Source organism: Neolamprologus brichardi, chromosome 9 (genome assembly GCF_056152115.1).
Source record: "Neolamprologus brichardi isolate AB-2024 chromosome 9, ASM5615211v1, whole genome shotgun sequence".
Lineage (NCBI taxonomy): Eukaryota > Metazoa > Chordata > Actinopteri > Cichliformes > Cichlidae > Neolamprologus > Neolamprologus brichardi.
This window is the reverse complement of record NC_142112.1, coordinates 8,429,395-8,447,143: the sequence shown is the minus strand read 5'-3', so window position 1 is coordinate 8,447,143 and position 17,749 is coordinate 8,429,395. Positions and strand designations below refer to the sequence as shown.

General features: G+C 40.3%; 1 protein-coding gene across 1 annotated transcript in view; it reads right to left on the bottom strand.

Annotated features, from left to right (window-relative positions):
- LOC102790544 (zinc finger protein 638-like) overlaps window positions 1-10,454 on the bottom strand; it is a 43,312-nt gene extending 32,858 nt beyond the window's left edge. The window contains exon 1 of the mRNA XM_087845876.1: window positions 10,229-10,454. Within this exon, the coding sequence (XP_087702002.1) occupies window positions 10,229-10,296 (68 nt within the window). The 5' untranslated portion in view covers window positions 10,297-10,454. The remainder of the gene's footprint in view (window positions 1-10,228) is intronic.
- Window positions 10,455-17,749: the final 7,295 nt, after the last annotated feature.

Below are 17,749 nucleotides of genomic sequence, written 5' to 3'. Positions count from 1 at the left end.
CCTTCGTGCTGATTTAGAATCTGCAGTGTTTGTCGAGCAGTCAGACATTAAAAATAAACCAAAACAACTCTCTCAAGTTCAATTATGCAACGTATGTGTTATGTGAGAGACTCGAGTCTAATGGCTGCAATGTGGTCATCTGCTTCTGCAATGAGTTTGCACTGCTGGCTCATTTTAAACTGAATGTCAGGGGTTGAACTTTATTAGCAACTGTTCACTGAGTGTGTGTGTGTGTGTGTGTGTGTGTGTGTGTGTGTGTGTGTGTGTGTGTCTGTGTGTGTGTGTGTGTGTGTGTGTGTGTGTTTGTGTGTGTGTGGTGATGCGTTATGGCTTCTTGTCAGCTGTGACTGAAGTTTCTGGCGGTCATATCTCTCACACTTTGTTTTGAGGTTGAATCGTGTAAAGCAGTGGTCTCCAACCCCCGGGCCTCGGACCGGTACCGGTCCGTGAGTCGTTTGGTACCGGGCCGCGAGAGTTGAGGCTCAGGTGTGAAATGTATAGTTTTCAGGGTTTTTATCGGTTTTCAGTGTTATTTTGTTATCGTTTTTATCGTTTACTCGGTTTTCCTGGGTCTTTTCACGTGTGTTATGAATAAATCTTCTTTTTTTCGGTACCGGTACTAGTTTTATTTTGTTGTATTTATCCGCGACACATTAAAGGCCGGTCCATGAAAATAATGTCGGGCATAAACCGGTCTGTGGAGCAAAAAAGGTTGGAGACCGCTGGTGTAAAGCTGGTCAGGGCTCTATTTTAGTATAGCTTTCAACATAACTCCCATTAGTTTGATGAATTTGAGTTGCTGACTTCAATCACACTACCACTGAGAATACTTGGACACATGCAGTCTTGTTCAGGATGAGCCACATGCTGTGGAGTTAGACCTCATGTTCCCACTCAACTCGATACCTGTATCTACACCCAGATAGATTCCTGCCTTGAGTCATCCAGATGACTTAATTAGCGCATCCATATCGAGTGTTTGCGTAGAGAGTAGATTAATATACTGTCAGGAATAACAACCACTGTTTAGGTCACCTGAATGGAGCAGAACAGGCTGGAAGTGTGGTGCAGTTTCTCCGAGTTGGTGCTACCACAGAGTCTTTCCCCACAGTCACAACATGCATGTAAGCGTGTTTATCTAAACTGACTGTAGCAGTGAATGTGAGCAAGAATGCTTGTCACTGTCTCTGCAATATTTTGGCCAACTACTCAGCATTTTCCCCTAGTCACAGTATTTACACACGTCCGCTATCTCACACCAGTAGCTGCTTAACTTTGGGAAAGCAACACGGCTCAGTTGTGGTCTGACTGATTCTAGCTGCAGTCAGTTGGTAAAAGGTTTTTGAACCGAGTTCTGATGAGGATGGCTACTCTGCAGCTTCCATGTCCACAGAACATTCAGTCCATTTTAAATGGGCTTTGCTCCAGTTACTCAATGAGAGTAACATATTCTGAATACTTTGGATTACTTAATATATTATCATGCTGTTTACAACTACATGAATGTACTATTGCTGTGATTTATTACTGTTACTGAAGGTCCGCGGCTCCGAACCGTAGTAAAGGGACCTCTGGCTAATACGGTGGGTTCTGTGTCGGCTCGTAGCTGAAAACTAGCTGTACTTTGTTGTCTGGGTCAACTTTGCTAGCAGAGACAGAGAGAGGCGTTGAAAGGCTGCTCCAACAGAACTTATTGTTTCAGAGGAAAACACGAACACGGTGTACAGTCGAGTCTTAATAGCTTACTTACAGCTGGGCTCGTCAGGCTCTCTTCTTGGCTGCAGTGGTTATTATTATATTTACATGCTTCCAGCTCCCGTTTCTGCTCGGTGACAGCTCGTACTTTTCCTTTTTCTCCCTCCCTCGCTCACAGACACATAACGGGTATGGCAGTCCATTCTCCCTGCAGCACGGACTACACTGCCCATGATGCTACATGCTTTAGAGCTATACCTGTAGCATTCTGCCTGTTAGCTTAGCACAACAACAACAAAAAGGCCTCTCTCACCCAGGAAACACAGACAGAGAGGGAGAGCTTCACCCTGTAACCATGGCAACCGTAACGCTGCCTGGAACAACAGAACGTAGCTGTCAAACAAAACCCAAACAGTCCTGACGCCACAATATGAAACAGGGAAGTACCGCCGTGTAATCCATTTATTTCAACAAAGTAACTGTATTCTAAATACCACCTTTTTAAACGGTAACTGTAACGGAATACAGTTACTCATATTTTGTATTTTAAATACTAACGGCGGTACATGTATTCCGTTACTCCCCAACACTGCAGGCAATGATTTATGGGACTGTTCCTGAGCCCATGCAGTGGTTTCCACGACAGAATCATGCTTGTTTCGAAATGCAGCGCCTGAAGATCACGGAGGCCCACTGTTGATTTTCAGCCTTGAGATTCCTGAAGTGATCTTCAAAGTCTTTGTAATTTTATATTATAGTTTTTTTTACATTATAGTGAAGGGGTAGGGTTTCCCTTTTTTGACTGCAGCGGTGGGTTCATCTGAATTTAACTGAATCATTGGTGTTGTGTTTGCTCTCATTTGTTCATATAAAGTATTTATAAAAAGTGTGTTTAAAAGAGCCTCATTAGCAAGTCTATACACCACAACAAACAGTGGTCACTAAAATGAGTGAGTCTTTAATAAGACAAGCTGGCTGTAGTTAAACCTTTACTCAAAAAGCATCTCTAGACCCAGCAGTCTTAGCTAATTATAGGCCAATCTCCAACCTTCCTTTCATATCAAAAATCCTTGAAAGAGTAGTTGTCAAACAGCTAACAGATCATCTGCAGAGGAATGGTTTATTTGAAGAGTTTCAGTCAGGTTTCAGAGTTCATCACAGCACAGAAACAGCTTTAGTGAAGGTTACAAATGATCTTCTTATGGCCTCTGACAGTGGACTCATCTCTGTGCTTGTCCTTCTTGACCTTAGTGCAGCATTCGATACTGTTGACCATAATATCCTATTAGAGCGATTAGAACATGCTGTAGGTATTACAGGTATTGCACTGCAGTGGGGCCTGTTTTATCTTAATGACCTTGTAGTACCATATCACCCTATCAGAGCACTTCGCTCTCGCTCTGCAGGCCTACTTGTTGTTCCTAGAGTATTTAAAGTAGAATGGGAGGCAGAGCCTTCAGTTTTCAGGCCCCTCTTCTGTGGAACCAGCTTCCAGTTTGGATTCAGGAGACAGACACTATCTCTACTTTTAAGATTAGGCTTCAAACTTTCCTTTTTGCTAAAGCATATAGTTAAGGCTGGACCATGTGACCCTGAATCCCCCCTTAGTTATGCTGCAATAGGCTGCTGGGGGATTCCCATGATGCATTGAGTGTTATTTTTTCTGTCACCTTTTTCTATGTGTTTATACACCCATCTGCATTTAATTAATAGTTATTATTAACCTCTAGCTCCCTTCCACAGCATGTCTTTCTGTCTTCCTCCCATCATCCCCAACCAGTTGGCCCCGCCCCTCCCTGAGCCTGGTTCTGCTGGTGTTTCTTTCCCCCATTAAAAGTGAGTTTATTCTTCCCACTGTCACCAAAGTGCTGCTCATAGGGGGTCATATGATTGTTGGGGCTTCTCTGTGTGAATGTATGTTCTACCTTACAATATAAAGTGCCTGGAGTTGGTTTTTTGTTGTGATTTGGGGCTATATAGATCAAATTGAATTGAATTGACCTGAATTCATGAATTTACTGCAAGTTTACCCTCCAGACTTTGGCTGGTATGTTCCACTCTGACTTTACAGTGACAGCTGTGAGTCTAGTACAACTATTTTAAGAGTCTGTCTAAACAAGAACAAAGTTGTGGACCACATGAGCTCTGGACAGCAGAACCATGACTCTACTTTAAATGGTCATCAGTTTCCTTGATGTCTGAAGGTCAAATAGTGTCTGTCTGTGTGTCTTTAACTTTTATAGATCATTTTATTATAAGTACTTCTCTATGACTTATGTAGTCACGGTCAGGATTAGGGAGAATTCAACTCGACCATCTATCCAGACCTTTTCTCTGTGTGGGCCTCAGGTCACTGCAGGGACTCACAGGAATAGATCATTTTGATTCATTCAGCTGTTGTGGTTCCACTGCATTGTTAGATTGATTAGACATGACTTCAAAGATTAAATGGCACAAGTTATGTAACAATGGGCCCAAAGCAATGACAGCAATGTAGAGCAGTCGCTTTCTGATGGTCTTTAGAGATAATGCAGGTGTGGATTATCTTTACCTCTAGTTTGGTATTAGTTATGTTTCTCTTAGATCTTCTGTGTTAGTCTGTCATGTTTCTTATCTTCTTGTCCATGTTGTGAAGTTGTGTTGTCATGTCTCCTGATTTATTTTGAAGGTCTTTGTCCTATGTCAGTGTAGTCAGCTTTGCTTCCTTTGTCTCGTTATGTCAGATTAGTGTCAGTTGTTTTCATTTCCCATAATCACCTTTGTGTGAATTTAGTCTGTTCATTCATTGTCAGGTCGTCAGTTTTTCTTCGTCATGTTTCCATGTTTCCAGGATTTTCCACGTTTAAGGTTTTGTTCTTAGTATTTTATGTTCAGCATTCAGTTTTTAAGTTTAGTTTGAGTTAGTCTCTGCCTTTTGTTTTGCAATGTTTTTATTTTTTAATCAGCCTTATTAAACGGCTCGCTTTTTGTTAACATTCAAGTTTTGTTCCACGTTCCTTGGTGTGTGCGTTTTGGGTCCTCTTCGTCACTCCATCCAGTCTGCCAGACTGTGACAGCAGGTTTATGATGCTTTTCCACTGGCTTCACATTTCAGAACTGGAAGCTGTGCATCACTGTTTAGATACAGTTGATGATCACGGACAAATCATTTTTGCTATGGGTGGTGTGAGTTTGTCCGTCTGTAAAAATTAGAATAAGCAGTTAGTCAGAGATGGCGAAGCTTCAAACGCTAAAATAACTGTAATTCAAAAAAGGCTGAGACTGGATGTGATTGTCTCCATGTACGTGACCGTCCAAGAAACCGTGAAAGGATGTGCTCAAGTGCTCTCTCCCTCCCCGTCTGCGTGTCCAGGGAAATGGCTGCCATATTGTCTGTCTTGTGACCGGCGTCCGAGAGCTGTCTGGACAGGACAGACCAAAGCGGCTGCTCGTCGTAAAGCTGTCTGTGATTGCAGCAGCAGGGCAGTCACACGGTGCCCGCTCCTCTCTTGTGGACTATAAATGCCGAACTCCGTCTGCTGTGGCCTTTGACTTTTATATAAGACGCAACAAGCAGCAGGAAACTTTACCGATGCCCGATTGTTTGATAGTGCCGAGAACATTTGTTTTTAAAGTTAAAAGTGCTGCACACACGTTTCTGATCTCACATGATGCACGTCTCAGGAGGTGTTGACAGCAGCATCACTGTCCTAAGACCTGTGAGAGGTAACAACATTGCTTCATCAGACAGTGAAAGTGACGGCACGTTGAACAGCGTCCACTGTGTTTGTGTGACGAGTCAGATTTATTATTATTATGGGCCATATCTTTACCAGCACACATCCATATGCACTGTAGCACTCTGCTCCCCTTCTTATTATGAGTCTCTGACCTTTTGGACATCTACACCCATGAATGCAGCCACACGTGTTTACGGTCATTTTTGTGACGTCATAAATGCTGAAACTAATGTCATTTATTCCAAAGTCTAACTGATGTTTGCATTTTCATTATTTTGAATTTGGTGAACAGAATATTTGATCTCCAGTCACGATCTTCTCCTCAGTTGTTGCAGTGCCTGAAAAGTATTTTTTTATAAAAGTAAACAGTAAAAATCAAAAGTGAAAAGTAAAAATAAGAAAACGTAACAGCTCTGAGGATTCAAACTGTGTGACTGACAGCCAAAAGTATCACCTCTGGTCTTCTGAGACGGGCACTGCAACTGGATTTAATGACATTTTGGGAACTATTTTGAGACTAGAGAGTCCACAAACAGGAACCACATGATTGATTTATGTCTACTAAGCTGAAGCCAGAACAGAAGTACTGTGACCATACCATTAAATCTAATTGGACCACCACATAACACAAACTACTGTAAAAAACAAAACAAAAACAAGATAAAAACAAGAAGTCATTTTGTTAACAATTTGTTATTTTTAACTCAGATCAAAGTGGGGCATTTGTTCAGGTCATGGTAAAGTCAACATACCTCCTAACTCCCCGAATCAAACATCTTCAGGAATGGCTCCCAGTTTTCTGAACTGAGGTGGGCCCGCACATATAACTCTAGGAACATGGTTCAAATATAAAATTATGTTATTATTTAATTTTATTCAGACTATTGAGAAGTATTTTTTTTTTTACATATTAAGCAACAGCTAGTGACTGCTTAGCTTAGCTTAGCTTAGCTTAGCTTAGCAAACAAAAGTAAAGAGGGTTTTAGCCATCAGTCGCCTGCAGTACTGAAAAAATGTACATACTATGCTTTTATAGGCATTTAAGACATAAACAGTGTTGGGCAAGTTACTTTGAAAAAGTAATTAATTATAGTTACTAGTTACTTCTTCAAAAAAGTAACTGAGTTAGTAACTGAGTTACAAGATTCTAAAAGTAATTAATTACTTGAAAAGTAACTATTGTGTTACTTTAAAAAAGTGTTTAACCCTCTGGGGTCCAGGGTAGAATTGGCCATTTTTAACTACTACTTCTGATGTTTCCTCTACATTTCACCTTCACTAGTTACTTTGTCTTGTTTGGTCTCATTCTTTTCAGCACAACCTCACGTGTCTGAATTTACAGTTATGTTTTCATTTTGACAAACTGGAGAAACCCAATTGATCTAAAATCAGACAAAAAACATAAAATCTGAGTAGAAAGTTATGTTTTTTAATGTAACAACCACAAACATGTTTAATGAATCATATTTCATAACTTTAAATGCAAATATAAATTGTCAGTTTTAAAATCATATGCACAAGTTTTGCAAACAACAAAGTGATTTGCAGCCATTTACCTTTAACCCTTTTTAATAACCATGTCAAACTATTTACAGAACAATCAGCTGTTCTTCAATAAGACGCCACAAATTATTTGTGCCACTCCAAATATTTCTGTCCACTATAAAGGAAACATCACAGCTGATACCTGCAGGTCTGACAGCAGCAGGTGTGTCACTGCTGTTTCTACCTGGAGACAGCAGTCGCCTCGTTGTTCTGACAACACAACACAAAACTATCCACAACACTACACACTAACTACACACTAACTACACACTAACTACACACTCCAAACACGCTAAACGTCACAAATCTCTCACATCTCAAAACTCGCTCTCTCTCTCTCTCGCCCTCACTCCTAAATCTTCCGCCTCTTCCTAAACAACCAGATGTCATGTTGCCATATCATTTTTTGATTGGTCGACCTGGTGCATTTTTCCACCAACATGAACGGGCTGATTTTGGTTTGATTTTTATTTTTTGGGTCATAAGCAGAGAGGTCTCGCTGCGCTGGAGCGCGCAGCTGCTTAAAGCTGCAGCGTCCAGATTACTTACAGCTACTTCTGTGCAGCTGATATAAGATGCTGTAAACTACAGACAGCTTCAGCCGTCTGTTTGCTGAAAAATAGTAACGCGACCGCAGTTTTTTGTTAGTAACGGTAACGGCGTTGTAACAATAGGAATAGTAATTAGATTACTCGTTACTGAAAAACGTAACGCTGTTAGTAATAACGCCGTTACTTGTAACGCCGTTATTCCCATCACTGCACATAAATTGCCAGATTCTGTATGTTTTGCAAGTAGAACATATCAACCTATATATCAGAATATGTTTGCTATTATAAATATATTACTTTATGTATTATTATTTATTTATTGTCCCTCGTCTTAACAATTTCACAAGCAGCTAAAAACTTGTCCTTAAGGCTCTTCAGGGTGTCTAAACTGGACTGGGCTGCACTGAGGCTTGACCTGAGCAGAAGCTGTTGTAGCTACCATACGGGCATTACTCTGATAATAAAAGTGTTCAGCAGCGTTGGCAAAGACAGGGCAGTTACATGTTACATGCACAAACTATCACATAAAGTGTCTCTGGAAAAAAGAGTGTAAAGGCTGCATTCACCGTATCCTAGCCAGTGTATCCCAGTACAAATGCACATGCCCGACCCGAAAATAGAAATGATGGCAGCGATGAAGTAAAAGATATGTAACACTAGACCGTGTCATCACTGCGAGGCAGTGAAGAGGCTGGATCGCACATCGTGTTTCACACATGTCTGAAATATAATTACGGAAGTCGTGGGATGGAAGCAGAAAAGCATTAGAGACATGTACCTTTTATCTCTTGGATTATCGTGCATTAGTAGTTGTGAAATATACATGCCGATCAGTCGTAGTTTTTTTAGCCATGCTATTCAACACAAAGCCTACGTCTTTACGAAACAGGAGTAACGCAGCTTATTTAAGATTACAGAACCACAAAACAATCTAGTATCAGATTAGTAAGTATGTATAATAAACTTTTCTCCATATTTCATAATAATGTGAAGCAAATTCAAAAGGTGGATTCTGTTCATCTGGATGTTTTCAGTGGGAGAAGAGTGGCTGCGATCACTGCAATAGCTTCAGTCATTGTGCAAATGTACTGTTTAGAAGTCAGCTGAGACTGAGGAAGTCACCTGGATGAAACGTTTCTCCCACTGAAAACATCCAGACGAACAGGATCAGCTTTTGGGATTTCCTTACCTGGATGACTGAACATGCATCATGACATGAAGCAAAGTCTTGTGCTGAAATCTGGTGTTCCTTCAACAGGATCAAGTCCAAATACAAACCCAACATATCCACAAGTTCACCAGCAGTTAGTTACACCCTCATACCTGAAACATATTCCTTTAGTTATTGTCCCTTTCATGTGCAGATGTTGTTAAAATCGTGGCCACGTTACTAATCGAATCTTGTCTGAATACAGCATTTTTATCACAGATTGAGAAATCTCACCAACAATGGCAGAAAGTACAGAGACTCTGTTTTCTAACAACATTTCAACATCTTTTCTTGTTGGCTCATGTTATTCATCCATTTACATTTTAAACAGCATCACTAGGAGAACGTGCTTCCTTCCTCACCTTAACGTGAGCGTACCAGTTTATTTATTTCCAGCTAACAACGAGCTTCATCTAAGACTGAGCTGAAGTTAAAGTTGATGCATATGTTCTGACACTTCGGTCTTTATATACCAACATCTTTGTCTTCTTTTCTTTATAAGATGTTGTTAGTGGACAGAACAGCTCATGGTCCAACACATAGGTAAATAATTACACGTGGTTCTTCCTATGCTCAAAGCAAAACAGAGAAAAATCCTAACGTGTTAGCAGTGCCTCTTACTTAATGTTTAAATCAACAGTTTTCTTGTGGTAATATTGCTGTACAACAAAAACAAAGTAAGTCAACTACTGCAGTAATCCATATGACAAAACGTCCCCAGATAAATAAAGAGAAATCACACTTTCTCATGTATACAGGAGACCAAGAGTTTGTCAGAGCCTCACAATCTAACATGAGGTCTGAAAGAACTACTGACAGAAAGTAAGAGAAACAAGGGACAGACATTAGGACAGTGAGACTCTGGACTGATGCCAAATGTAATTGTTTTGTTTTAAGCCCCAAAATGTTTGTTGTTCACACCATGACACATGTAGACAAGCATTCATACAGAAGACCAATTTTAACCAGTCTTTTAACCACAATATTGTTCTCTGACGTAGCATCCTGTTTGATTTGAACATAGCAGGACAATAAGACAGAACATACGTCCAGGCCCTATAAACACACACATATATATATATATATATATACATGTGTGTATGGTCAGTCAGAATCACTAGTACACTACCATCTTGGAAGCTATGAGTTTCCTATTATCATATCATCACTTACAAAAATATAACAATATAATAATAATATAAGTATAATAGGCATACATGCATACATGCATACATGTGTAGTATTGGGTAAAAAAGGGAAATAACCTTCTACACAGTCTACACAACGCTAGGTATTTCACCAGATGGAAACATTTTGTAAATAAAGAATAAATCACCCAACGCTGTTAAACTAGATTCCCCCCTTAAGTTTAAGTTACAAACTATTTCTTTTTCCTTCTGTATAATTGTTATATTTTACTAATAAGAATGTCTCTGGGTGTCTGTTTGAGCATGCAGGAGGAACTGAAGCAAACCTTTTCCAGACATGATACTGTGTCTGTTACTCACTGAGGAGCTGATTTTGTGAGGTTCCTGCTGGTCCTTGGAACTCGCTTCTTCCTGCCGGTCTTCTGCATCTCCTGAGCGCTCTGTCTGAACCACAGTCTGGTAAAGAGTCTTAGAGGTGTTTAGAGTAAGAGAAGACTGACCAAAGCTAATAAGTCCAAAACATTTAACCTTGAAACATTTCACAGCAAGGGAGTTAAACTGTGAATCGTGAACACTCCTCCCTTTGCTGGCAGCACAGTTTAAAGTGTTATGACCCTGCTCTGTCGCCTTGTTACTCCCTCCCACCTAAGCATTAGACACACACACACACACAAACACATTAACTTTTATTACCTCACTCAGACATCCATACCCTCGTTTCTCCCACTAAAGTAAAATGACAGAGAACTAACAGGATAAAACTGAGACTTATGCCTCAGCTTTCCAGTGACGGTAAATAAAACATCTGGCATACCCGGTTTTCATGTCTGCATAATTTAACGGGTCTTTAACTATCTGGGAAATTTCTTTGCAGACAGTCGGTCTGGCAGCTTGCAGGGATATCCCTCTCTTGCAGGATGGCAGGAAGTACTGGGTCACGAGTCAAAGCTTGAGTCTCCAGTTACACCGAACCGCTGATTCAGAGGAGGGAAGTGCAGGTGGACGGTGAGAAGACGGACGACCTGGAACGATGAAAACAGAACGACACCTGAGAAGAAAGCAAAAGTAGTGTGTATACTGGGGAGTGAGCAGGAGGGAACACCCTGAGAATATGAGCATTAGCAATAAAGAAATATAGTCAGTCAGCTGACTGCCGGGGTGGAAAAGGATCCAGGAAGAAACCTCCTGCAGAGCCAGGCTCAGGGAGGGGCAGCCAGCTGCTGTGGCCGGGTGGGGGTGAGGGGAAAGAGAGGGAGACAGGACACATCATTAATCATTACAAAATTATTAGTAATTAATTATTATTTATCTAATTATTGAATAATTAATTACATAATTAAACACCAGTGTCTAAATAGTGGTGTTCAAGTCCCCAGCAGCTGGTTCCATAGGAGAGCAGCAGGAAACTATTCAACTCTTTATCTCTTTAATACATATTTATCTGACTTCTTGAATGAATACAGCTGGGCTTAAAGCTAGGCTTTAAAATGTATGTAATTCTTCCCCCCATTCTTATTCCTGTCTCTCTGTAAATAGTTATATTTGATATATTTATGTTTAATGTTTGAGAATTTTAATATTATTTCAAATACATTTTTGTAATAACTAATGTCTCAGTTCTACTACACAGCAAATTCTGGCAACTTGACACATGTAGAATTGATTTCATATTATACTAATGAAAAAATATACTACTGCATAGGAACATAGTGAAGGGCAGTTATTAAAGAGAATAAAGAGAGGTTAGTTTATTTTGGAGTAGAGCTCCATTTATTAAGAAAATGTTTAAAAAGGCAGGAACGCTCTTTCGAGGTTTGTGGGTGGCTCAGAGCCGTTGTGGGGAAGTCGCTGGGACTTCAAATGTTCTTTTGGCTGCCAAGACGCTGCTCCCTCTGCCGAGAAGTGGGCCATCTCCCTCACCAGGACAGCCTCTGTGGAGTTGTTGGCTGCTACACGACCCAGGCCTGTTTTGAAAATTAACCTGCAATAAGACAGCATATCAAGATAGAATTGTTATTATCATGTAACGAAAATGAACCAAACTGTTCACAGATCTAGCTCTCAGTTTTAAAACGGCTGGTTCAATTCAATTCAATTTTATTTATATAGCGCCAAATCACAAAAGTCGCCTCAAGGCGCTTCATAGATACAGAGAAAAACCCAACAATCATATGACCCCCTATGAGCAAGCACTTTGGCGACAGTGGGAAGGAAAAACTCCCTTTTAACAGGAAGAAACCTCCGGCAGAACCAGGCTCAGGGAGGGGCGGGGCCATCTGCTGTGATTGGTTGGGGTGAGAGAAGGAAGACAGGATAAAGACATGCTGTGGAAGAGACACAGAGGTTAATAACAGATATGATTCAACACAGAGAGGTCTGTTAATACATAGTAAGTGAGAAAGGTGACTGGAAAGGAAAAACTCAATGCATCATGGGTGAGGTGGCAGGTGACCCCTGTTATAGAGTCAGCTGCAGGGATTATATACAAATATTCAACTGGTTCTATACCAGAATTAAACCAGATCTAAATAAAACAAAAGAAGGACTTTATAAGATAAACCTTCTGAGTATCACTACAAAGATTATCTACAGTGGTCCTCACACCACAGTTTGATATCAGCAAACACCGAGAGCATACACTGATATGACACCACAGCCATGCTATCATTGCAAACACTGATAACAGCATAAATCAAATATGGACTTGATGAGACCTTTTGAGTATGACTATAAATTTTATAAACAGTCGTCTCTAGAGCAGGGCGATATGACCAAAAATATTTATCACGATATACATTTGAAAATTTGCAATAACGATATAACTGACGATATAATTGACATGAGACAAAATACTTTACAACTCCTCAACTTTATTAGTGCAAAAAAATCATCAATATATTTTCACTTAAACAAGCAGCTGTTATTGAGGTTCTGAAGGTGTCTAGCTCTGTACTAGCACTTAATAAAGTGGTCAGTGACTGTATGAGAAACTAATGCATATAGCTCTGTAGCCAAACACACATGTTGCATCTAAATGTTTATTAGTCCTTTATTTATTCAGGTAAAAACATCTCATTGAGATCAAAAATCTCATTTCCAAGAGAGACCTGGCATCATGGCAACAAAAGTCAAAATACACATACCACATAAGTATATAACATTTAAAACAAATACAATAAACGTTGTACCTAAAGCCATCGCGCAAGTCTGAAACGAGGCATATTGAATATTATTGAATGTAACAGGCTCAATTTGGCGGTGACAATGAACGAGGTTTTCTCGTATGAGAGTTTGGTTCATGCTGTCTCAGGAGCAGTGGTAAGTTGATCTTAGTTTCAGTATGCGCTGCTTAATTTAAAGTCACAAATGGGAGTTGCTGTAGTGTCACTACTTACCTGCTTTAAAGATATCCAAACAGAACTCAGTTCAAAATAACAATTTCCACTCCCAACTTTACCGAAAACAAGAAATAGTAGATAATGTAGCTGTAAATGTGGAAGTGTTTACAATAACCTGTATGTACGTGCAACTTATTAAACGCACCAAACTGAATACTGAATAATATACGTTTTAAGATGTTTTATATATATCATATATAAAATGTCTTATTTTAGATCCTAGTGTGCATTTTAGGCCATTTACATGTATGTTCCTGTAACTTGCTCGATTTTTATATGGGGTTCAAATATCAAGTTTGTTCCATATGTGAAAAAAAAAATGGCGTGCCATGGATTTCTTACTGTTGCCCCTTTAGGGAAGTGTGCCTGCAATGACAGTGTTCTTCCCTCTTGATACTGCCAGACTGCGGCTCCAGGGTAAGAGAGCAGAAATCACAGTCTCCAGTTGTCCAGCTGTCACCTAACATACTACTGGAGGCAACTTCTCTATTTCCCTGCCTCTCACCCTCTCAGAGTCTGCTAGCTGTTTGCATGATGCTGTTTGATGTCATCAGGAATGACAGTAATAACAAAAAATGAAGTTTATTAGCATAGCGCTTATCAAACCCCAGCATTACAAAGTGTTTTGCATGTGGTCATGCATGAATACAGAGGCTGGAATAAAATTGAGTAAAATCAAACATGCATTTTGCCACCATGACGTCAGCAACTGACGTCTGGACTTGGCATTTTGAAGCATCATTGCTTGTGTTTTGGCCACCTTAGCACTAGCTATCAGCGGTTGATTGCTAGCACTTAGCTAGTGATAACAGAGCAAAAGGACAATGGACTTCACTCAGCAAAAATTTCAGGAAAGGTTTTTTGGATGAGCTGAAGGCCAATGATTAGGAAGAGGTCAACAACACCAATATGATTTAGTAACTCGAATTAGTGAGTGTGAGGTCTTTGTAGAAAGCAACTAGCTACAACTCTTGAAATACCTGTTGATCAAAGTGACCACACCCCTAACTATGACTCATGATTGACTCGTTTGCTAATGAGGAAGCACTTTGACTGCAGTTTGCCCTCCAATTTGAAACACAGTATGACCAACAGTGTTTAGAGTGCTCAAGTTAGAAAGCTGTTTTCACATAGACTTCTATAGGACTGGAAGCCTTTTTGCAAACACAGCTATCGCCATCTGGTGGTCTTTAGATAGAATGCAGGTTTAAGACACTGCTGTATTGGCTTCATTTTTCAGACCTGAAGCTACGAGCACGTCTAATGCTTCCTGTATCTAGGAGCCAATACTCATGTGGCCATTAGAGGAACTGCAGTTCATTTTTCAGCTTGAGAGAAGTTGTTGATTGAAACAAACCAACTAAACAGCAACAGGAATAACTCAATAGTTAAGAATAAAATCACCTTAAATTTTTAAAAAGAAATGTTACAAACACATTTTATAAAATACGTCTTCAACAATAACTTGAAAGGGTTTATTGATGCAGAAAGCTGGACTTTCTCTTGCAAGTTGCTTCCTTATTCAGGCGGCGGACTGGTTGGTAAGGGGACAACAGCTTATATTCTGGGGTGAGGGCATGAAATAATAATAAAAACACTGTTTAGACAGAAGCTGTGGAATTCAAATTTAGACAATTCTCCAAATATATTTAACTGTATTGCACAATTCCAGTCAAACTCTGTATGCCAGCCCTTACCTGTGTTTCCCATCAGAGCCAGTCTTTAAAGTCAAGCAACAGAGTGTCAGTGGGAAAAAACAATCCAAAACACCCACAACACAATAAATTCACATAAAAAAAATTCTATTTTCTATATGATTTTAGACCGAAACCAGACGCATGCACCCGAACAGGCTATGTTTGACAAGCACAAGTCCCTGGATCTGTGACTAAGCTCACATATCACTGAAAATGTTCCTTCCATGAAAAATATCCCATCAAACTTCATCTCAAGGTTCGTCGTGTCTGTGCAAATCTGTCATTCTCAGACGGTTAACAGCAGTAAAATCTGATTGAATGCCATTGCCTCACCCAACAATCTCCCCCGTCAGTGTCTGCGGTGAGCCTCTGTCCTAAAGAAGCTGTTCCATAAACTCATTATATTCATATCACTTTATGGAAAAATAAAGCAGCAGTAGTGGGGTGAGTGGTATCTATAAAATGTGTGCTCGAACACGCCAGCCATGAATGGGGTCATAAAGAGTGTGTCGGTGGAAGGGCCCCGGGGTTTAGCGTAACCATATTTCACCTCAAACAGGAAAAATCTGTCAGAAAACTCAGCGGGCAGCTGACAAGAAGCTGCGCTGTTTTTATCTTCGTAACATAATGACATAACTCAGCTGTCAAGTGAACCAGTCCACTGTCTTCTCATACATTGGTTCACCTGATAACAATGACATTAATATGTGCAGAATGGATTAGAGAAATAGTTTAAAGGATCGGGAATTATCCTGTTTCCTTCTTTGCTTGACAGATGAGATGACTCATGACACCTTCATGGCATAAATATATATTTTGATATTAATCTGCTGTCTTTATGTAAAGACAAGTTAGATTAACGTTTGAAGGTTAGTCAACAATCTTGAAAATATGAACAAATAAATAAAATGATTAATGGAGAAAACAAAAAGCCAAGAATCATCAGAATAGGTGTCAGTTCTCTTAGTTATCCTGCTTCTGTTCCCTCTCTGGCTCTCTTTACCAGGTGGAGCATATATGGGATGGCTGCTGTGTTTGGGCAATGGTCATAACATAAAAATCACAGACGACTACTAAAGCTAATTCTCAGATCTCCCATTCTGGTTGTTTCCTGCTTCCACCTTTGTGCTCAGACTAGAACCTCTGTCTGAGGGGCTTTTGACCTTCTTTACAGTTAAACAACGAATGGACGATTCTCTGCGCTCTTCTTTCTTCAATGTCAGGGGTTAGACTACCCTTCAGTTTGTTGCATAGATCAGGGGATTTATTCTGCCCCGGCTGGCTGGGATCTGTGTTCTGGGGTCACAGCGGTGTCCCCCTTTTTTGGCCAAACCCTCCTTGGTCTGGTGCTTCTGGATTTTCGCCAACCCCTTCGTGGTTATTGCTGTGATTATGGGGTCCATCCTCTGGTGACTAGCAGGAGCCCAAACGGTATGACCCTTGACCCCAACTGCTGTCTTGGCAGTCTCTGTGTCTGTCTCTGCTGCGAAGGATCCTCATATCTCCGTGACCTTGTCTATGTGCTGATTCAGCCATGAATCCAGCTCACCTGATTCATCACTGACTGTCACTGGCATCTGATAATGTCGCTGTTTTCAATCTGTTAATTACAGTCCTTTAACATGAAGTAGACCGCCTCCACAACAAGTCAATACCGCTGTGAATGTGGCCAATTATCAATCAGTTATCAATCAATTATAAAATAAAAGTTTTATTTTCTGCATGCTCCAGTCAACCACTCACCCAGAGGATCTTCAATCCCAGAAAATTCCTTTTCGTCTTCTGATAATGTGTCATTCTTCCATGCCCTGGTGACTGGCCCCTCCAGAGCTGTATCACTTTGAAATGTACAAAGCCGAACCACACCTTGGTCACTCCAACGCCATCCCAGTCTGGACTGTCAAAGGCGACTTTAACGCCGACTGTTCTGACAGTCCTGCTCATATTAGCCAATCTCTGCACATTGGAATAAACATAATCAACATGGCCAATTGAGTGTTATTTCAAAATATTATAGATTCTCACCCTCAATCCCTATGGGGTTTGCTAAATTGTATTTATATAGAACTCCTCTCTGTCTCTGAGTTTTATGCTTGGTGTCACATTTTAGGAATGTGACCATAAGTGACATTCATGGTGTTATCACCCCATCGGGGCTTACCTTTCCCACTTTTCCGTGATATTCCTCCCTCAAATATTTGCAATTACCCTCCTTTGGCGGTGGAAAACTGGTGGTGTGGCCAAGTGGGTGCTGTAAAAAACAAAAGCTGTTATCAGTCATGTGCTTCATGCAAAATTTGCATATTTTGATTTCATCTTGATCCTCTGAGTGTAATGGTACAAGTTCAACACAATAGTTTTTTCTTTATTTTGCTTTTGTTCTTTTTGCAGTACCACATCCTGTCACATGCCCCTGTCAGTTGTATTCTACTTTTAATAATTGACTATTTTAAGGGGAAAAAACCTTGGTCACGTGGACCAGTGTTTGTTATTCCACAGCTCTATTTTGAACATGACAAATCTACCGTTCCCCTTTTATTCATAAATATTGTTTTGGCTTTGGCTACTGTCCTCTATAAAATGTAATAGACTTCTTACAGTGGCCTGCTATGGTCGATAGTAACAGATTCCAGTGATATCAAAAGTTTCGTTGGCCTTCCCAACGATATAATGTGATACCGTAATCAAAACACAGCCAATAAAACACAGTTTTCTTCATGCAAACATCAGTAACTCAAAATTAGCAGCTCCACACTCCCATGTGAAGCTACAGTCTCCCCCTCCGG